The sequence below is a fragment of the Pundamilia nyererei genome, unplaced genomic scaffold (assembly GCF_000239375.1).
Source record: "Pundamilia nyererei isolate P.nyererei 1_Seehausen unplaced genomic scaffold, PunNye1.0 scaffold00379, whole genome shotgun sequence".
Taxonomy (NCBI): Eukaryota; Metazoa; Chordata; class Actinopteri; order Cichliformes; family Cichlidae; genus Pundamilia; species Pundamilia nyererei.
The window spans coordinates 125,175-132,053 of NW_005187780.1; the positions used below are offsets into that span (position 1 = coordinate 125,175).

Sequence of the window (6,879 nt, forward strand, 5' to 3'; positions counted from 1 at the left end):
AATAAATATTTAAATAAAAACAAGCTGCTGATTATTTCACATTTTACTTGTGAGCAACGGCACATTTAAATCTTACAAATATAGTTATTTGGCTGATATCGTGATAGATATCGTTATCGCCTGAAATGAAAAAAACATATAGTGATATGAAAAAATCTTATATCGCCCAGCTCTAGTATATTATAATTATAATGCTATCATTATTAGTAGTAGTAATCTGGAGGCCGATTCGATTCACCGGCTAACCTGGCTCTGGTCGTTGACGCTGTGAGGGGAAGTACGGTGGCCGGCAAGAAGAAACGCGCTGGTAGTGCGGGGAGCTGCAGCCATGGAGGGGGTCACCGTCGGCCAGGTGTTTGACGCGGAGTGTATCCTCAGTAAGCGGCCCAGGAAGGTAAGCTCAGCGCCGGTGGCCCGGGTGTTGTGTGGTTCCGCTCGGCCCGGCCCGCTGTGACTGTTCTGTCTCCGCAGGGAAAGTTCGAGTACCTGGTGAAGTGGAGAGGATGGTCCTCCAAGTAAGTAGCTCGCTAGCTGCTAACGGCTAACGGTCATAACAAAGCCGGGCCGCGGCTCGGTTCGCGCCGCCACCGAGGCTCCTACCGCGGCACACGGGGGGAGAAGCACGCCCGGCGTCGATCCACGGCCTGCCGGCGGACACGTCCAGCTCCAGGGCCGCAGCAGCTGAGGCTCGGCCGGTCCTGCGCCACCGAGCAGCCTGATGTTGATTTGCTGACATGTTTTGTATTTGTGGATAACGCTGGCAGCTGTGCGTGGGCCTCCGTGATGGCTCCACACAGAAAACCCGCTCGTGTCCGTCCTGAATGTGAAATGTTTGTCGTGTTTTCAGGCACAACAGCTGGGAGCCCGAGGAGAACATTCTGGACCCCCGGCTGCTGGCAGCCTTTCACAAGAGGTCAGTTTGTCCCCAGACTGCAGGTAAACTCAGGTGTGCTCCACGTCCACCTGCGTGGAAGCTCACCTGAAGGGCCTGAGAGAGGAGCAGTCAGGGAGCTCCTCCCAGCCACTCATTAGTTAAACACCTTAATATTTGTAATGTTTTTAATCATAATTTAAATAAGCAGTTAAAAGTAACTTTGTTAAGAAAGGTTGTATAGTAACAAAATTTATTTAATATTATTTAATATTTATAAAAATTTAAACACGTCATATCAGAATTTATAAATTATATATTTCATTTTACTGATAGTTATAATTACTGAAATAAAAAGTCCTGCGATTATTAGTATCAAAAAGATTTAAAATAATATAAAAATGTGTTGTCTCTAATATACATATGAATTACATATTAAAATACATGTAATTATTCATTCATTATTAGTAAACGTTACTGTCACAGTAAGATAAATGTATAGATATATATTTTAAAAAGTTAATGATGGCGTCAATAAATAAATTATTAAAAGACTAAAAATATGTATATTACGTACTTTACATATTTATATAATGTAATTAATAGATTTAATTTATTATTAAAAATATAGAAATATGTTATTATATTCTGCAGCACGGTGGTTAGCACTGTTGCTGCACAGCAAGAAGGTCTCTGTGTGGAGTTTGCGTGTTCTCCCCGTGTACTCTTGGCTTCCTCCCACAGTCCAAAGACACGCAGTTAGTGGGGACAGGTTAACTGATGAATCCAAATTGCCCATAGGAGTGAATGTGAGAGCGATTGGTTGTCTGTCCCTGTGTGTTGGCCCTGCGACAGACTGGCGACCTGTCCAGGGTGGACCCCGCCTCTCGCCCTATGACAGCTGGGATAGGCTCCAGCGCCCCTGAAAAGGATAAGTGGAAGCGAATGGATGGATGGATGTTATTATCTGTTAGGTATTTTAAATGTGTTACATATTATATGTTAATAGATTATTATTCTAGTATTCAAACAGAAATCTATGTAAATAATATATAAAATAATTAATATGTATTAAACACTAATAGTAATAATAACAAATATTCAAATTACTTTTAAAAGAATGATGTATATTGAATGTATTTAATAATAAAATTGCAATTTAATAATTATATTATGTGGACATGTAATAAATATATATTCGATATGTAATTTCATATTGATGGGTGAGCAGGCGCCCAGGTTCGAGTCCAACCTGCGGCCCCTCCCTCTCTCTGACCGCTCTCGTCTCTCGTCACTTTCATTTAAGGAAAAATATAAATATATGTACATGTAACTATTTAATTTCATATTTATGATTTTAATGAATGGAAACAAGCAGCAGAATCAAAGAAATAGACAAACTGACAGATCTTTGTCACATGTGACGCGCGTCAGTTCACGAATCATTTCACGCTTGTTTTTATGAAAGAACGACGTGTTGAATATTTGGACTTGCTGTCTGCGTGTTTAAATAACGTTTGTTTCGATCTGTTCCAGAGAACAGGAGCGCGAGCTTCTGTTTCAGAAGAAGGGAAAGAGGCCGAGAGGACGACCTCGAAAGATTCAGGTGAAACACGCCGACCCCGCCTCCTGATTCTGTCTCATGACCTCTGACCCCTCTTGCTCATCCCGTTCTGTTTCTGTTCTGCAGCCAGCGCCCACCGTCACGAAGGACGACCGCTCCTCGTCCTCCTCTTCCTCTGGCCTGTCATCAACCGCCTCCTCGTCTTCCTCAGAGGATGAAGAGCACACAAAGAAGGTGAAGCCCGCCCCCCGCGTCCACCCCGTCCCTCAGAAGAGGCCTCAGATCCTGCTCGCCAAACCTGACACCCCCCGAAAGAAGAAGCGAGGGAGGAAGCCGCTGCACCCCGACCTGAGGGCTCTAAGGCAGGCAAAGAGCCGCCCTCCCCCGCCGCCTTCTCCACCCGGTCCACGCCACCACCAGCTGCCCAGAGACGAGCCGCGGGCCAGCGTGAAGAAGCCACTGCAGCCGGCCAGCTTCACCTACACTGGCCTGAGCCGGAGCGCCAGAGAGGAGGCCGGCTCCGCCTCCCAGACCTCTTCTGCCTCCTTCTCCCAGGCCTCCAAACCCGGTGGGCTCGGCTGCATTTGGACCAATCGCTCGCTCTCAACCTCCTCCCTGTCCTCAAGCTCCACCTCCCAAAACAAAGCCACGCCCACCGCACAGAATAAGAACTCTCTGTCAGAGCTGAAGCGCTCCGTCCCGGAGATCGGCAGAGGAGACGGCTTTAAGGTGACGCCTGTGAAGCAGGGCGGAGCCTCTGGGTCGCTGGGACTGCACAGCAGCTTTGGAGGAGGCGCAGTGGTGCAGCGCCCCCTGCTGGCTCAGAGGAGGCAGGATGGCAGCGGTGGTCAGAGCGGGGTGGCTCCACACAAGCATCTGAGCACGAGTTTGTCCAAACCGCCATCGTCAGCATCGCCGTCGCCCCGAGACAGAGCCAGCCAGGCGCTGAGCCTCCGCGCCCTTAACCTGCAGAGCGTCGGCAAACTGCCGCCCACGAGCGGCCTTCAAGGAAGCAACACTAGCGGGGTGGCGGTAGCTAGAGCGAACCCACGGAGTAGTGGCAGTGGGATGGTCATAAAAGGAGGAGCGAAAGATGCTCGCACTGGAGGCGGAGCTCCAGAGCAGGGCATGACGAAGGACAAACTGACGGGTGGTGGCGCTGCTCGAGGGAATAGTGGCGTGAGGCAGGACGGCCGTAAACACGTGCTCGGCTCTCAGAACAGGAACCTGAACGAGCTCAGCACCGGCGACTCCGACGAGACTAGCACCAGCGAGTCAGAGACGGAAGACCCTCTGTTTCCTAGCAACAGCAGACCCAGCCGCGGCAACAACGCCACCGACTCTGACACGGAGACGGACTGGAGGCCGGCGCGGAGCCTCCTGGAACACGTGTTCGTCACAGACGTCACAGCCAACTTCATCACGGTGACAGTGAAGGAGTCGCCAACCAGCGTGGGCTTCTTCAGCTCCCGGAACCACTGAGCCGGGCGTCTGCTCGCTTCCTAGAACAGCTCAGGGTTCCTACACCTCTCTGGAAATCCAACACGCAGTCATTCCCGGCGCCTCCAGGGCGACCCTTCGGTTCCAAGAAACAAAAACACGGTGGAGAGATCGGATAGAGCAGGAAGCTCCTGACAGTCGGCAGTAGGAACCCTGACGTTCAGACCCCGTTCACACCTGTGATCAGTCTGCCGACCTTTAACCTGCAAACCGGTCACCTTCACAGGGTCAGAGGTCAGGCGACTTTCATACCTTTTTAGACCTTCCTACCTTCCTGTTAGGACGGAAAATGCATTAAAAAAAGTCAATAAAACAAAATGTTCCCTTCCTCTGAGATGTAATACACTACGACTGCCAGGAGGGGGCGCTAATGTAGGGCTCAGATTAAGCTCATAAATATTGTGTCGTCGTCTGATTGACAAACACAGTTTTAAACTGAACTATGTGAAAATGTTACTTTTTTGTATCTAAAGTTGAGAATTTGTGCTTGTAACGATAATTACGATTATCTGTCTCATGACCTCTGACCCCTCTTGCTCATCCCGTTCTGTTTCTGTTCTGCAGCCAGCGCCCACCGTCACGAAATGGAAGGGTAAAATGTATTACCCTTCCAGGACCTGAAGCTCAGTCAAGCTCCACTCTGACAGCCAAACCATCTGTTCTCTGATTGGATTGTTAAATTTGTGATTCACGTGATATTGACCAATCAGCTGAAAGGAAGAAAATTGGGTCAAAATTTGTACTTGTAAGTTAAAAGTGACAGAGTGAGGGAGCAGAGAGGTTTACACTTCAGATCTGTAACCTTAACAAAAAAAATGTGTAACCTGTGTAAATATTTTTTAGACACACAAATTCTCATCTACAGATGCACAAACATAACGTTTCTTTAGATATTTTAGTTTACAAAGTTCTAAAAAGATTTACGAGCACAGTTTGACTCCACACTAATGAACCTAACAGCTGATTGCTGCCATCGTGGAGGGAAAAGTCTGTATGTTTGTTTGAACTGCAGGATCGTCCTCGCAGTTTAAAGTTTCGTCTGTACGGAGCACGCTCAGGTCGAGCAAACAAACAGCTGCTCGTTGTCCGCATATAAACACTCCCGCCTCACCTCTGGTTTCTCTCTGTCTTAAACACAGAGAGCGTCAGGTGTTTGTCAGGAAGGTGTTCAGGTATGAAAGTAGGTCAGGCCGAGGTCCCACGCAGCTGAGACCAAACCAAAGTCAGGATGAGGCTTTGATGATGTCGTAAATGACACATTGATTTCATTGGCTGGAAGCCCCTCGAAGCTGGCGCAGGCTTCTGCACCCTCTGCTTCTGCTTAGAAAGGAAGTGACGTCCTTCTCGGCGCTTCCTGATCAACTCAAGCTTCCCCACAGACCAGCCAAAAAACCCTGGAAGACAGAATTATTGATCCGATTGTTTCTGAGCGACACGCCGCCCACATCCACAGCTGCTGTCACTGACTGTCACAGCCAGCGGCTCCGAGGCGTGGCTTCCGAGGTGTGAAGCCACGTGAAACCACGCCACTATGAGTTGGTTTGTTTCTCGTCCGAAAATCCTTTTTGTTCAGTCGCCCGATAAAAAGATGATGGAAACCGTCCGCTCGGTTTTTCTCACATCGTTGAAGCGTCTCGGGCCGCGTCACGGATGCGTTTTGGTGCTACGCCGCTTACAGCACAGTCCGACTACTCTGGCGTCCTTCAGGAGGCTTTGTGTGCTCGCCTCCTCAGGTCTGATGGGTGTCTAAACGGGGTCTGGACTCACAGGTGGACAGCGCCTCTCCGGTGCCTCAGGTTCCCCCCTCACAGCAGGACTGTTGGACCGCCGCTCGGCAGGATTAGCTCCAGGAGGACATTTGTGTTTGTTGGACGTACGTGGCTTCTTCCAGGGCAGCATGTTTAAAAAAAGAAGTTTCCTCCGTCGTCTTTCAGTTCTCTTTGGACCAAAGCTGTTACGAATGTGTGTCGTTCTCAGTGTGGTATCGACAGTGTTTCGTGCACTACGTGCAGTATAAGCTCATGAGACATCCCATAATCACTTCTATATATGTACATATATATATTTAGCAGTTTTGTACCATTTGAAACCATCGCCGTGTCTTTTGGAGGTGAAATATGTGTTAATTTATATTTGTAAATATGTCTTTCATGTGATATGTAACGATCTATGGGTGCTCATTTTGGCTTTTAGCGTCACGCACCTGTAGCCTGAAATAAACCGGAAGCACCTGAAACTTCACGGCTCGCTCGGTGTGTCTGTGCGCTGCCGTGTTTCACCACCAGGTGGCAGCGCTGCACAGAGAGCAAAGTGGATGCAGGTGCTCGCTGACGGTTGATGACCAGGAAAAGTTTTAAATGAATGCAGTTAACAGGAAGTTTGCAGGTCATACGTAGGTCATATGATGTCACACCAGTGACATCATCAGGTCACATGAACGGAGGTCCAACTGAGACAAAGCACTGTTGATAAATCAGCTCCTGTAATAATGTGATAAACGCAGAATTGATTTTTCTTGTGTTAAAAAGGACATTAACCTGTAAATAAAATTACATGTTAATAGACTGTTTTAAAAATATGTTTAAAATAAAAAGCAAATATTTTAAACATTTAAAATGAATAAATTATAATTAAAATGTTTTTCAAAACAATATTAAAAAGATCAAAATAAAACACCATGAATAAATATTAGAATTTAAAAAAACGCCTTAATTGTGATTTAATAATAATTAACAGGGAATGTGATGAATAATTTTAAAAAGTCAATTACAAAGTAAAATACTGAAATTAAAAAAGTTTAATGATTTTTGTAAAATTGTATTTTAATAAGCAAACCAAGAGATTTCAGAAACTATAAATAATGAAATCAAATCTGTTGTCAGGTTGATGCCACAGCAGCCATAAATAAACGGTTTCTTCTTTATGTTTAACGGTGACTCTATAA

At 46.7% G+C, this 6,879-nt stretch overlaps 2 protein-coding genes across 2 annotated transcripts in view; one reads left to right on the plus strand and one right to left on the minus strand.

The window, feature by feature from the left end:
- The window catches only part of cox11 (cytochrome c oxidase assembly homolog 11 (yeast)), a 10,419-nt gene extending 10,111 nt beyond the window's left edge, over positions 1-308 (minus strand). The window contains exon 1 of the mRNA XM_005752770.2: positions 247-308. The gene's annotated coding sequence lies outside the window, so the exon portion shown is untranslated. The remainder of the gene's footprint in view (positions 1-246) is intronic.
- On the plus strand, positions 253-6,176 carry LOC102212045 (chromobox protein homolog 2-like). The gene is made up of 5 exons (XM_005752769.1): positions 253-394; positions 472-515; positions 848-913; positions 2,408-2,477; positions 2,562-6,176. The coding sequence occupies exons 1-5, from the start codon at positions 329-331 to the stop codon at positions 3,915-3,917; spliced, it is 1,602 nt and encodes a 533-aa protein (XP_005752826.1). The 5' UTR covers positions 253-328; the 3' UTR covers positions 3,918-6,176.
- The last annotated feature ends 703 nt before the right edge of the window (positions 6,177-6,879 follow it).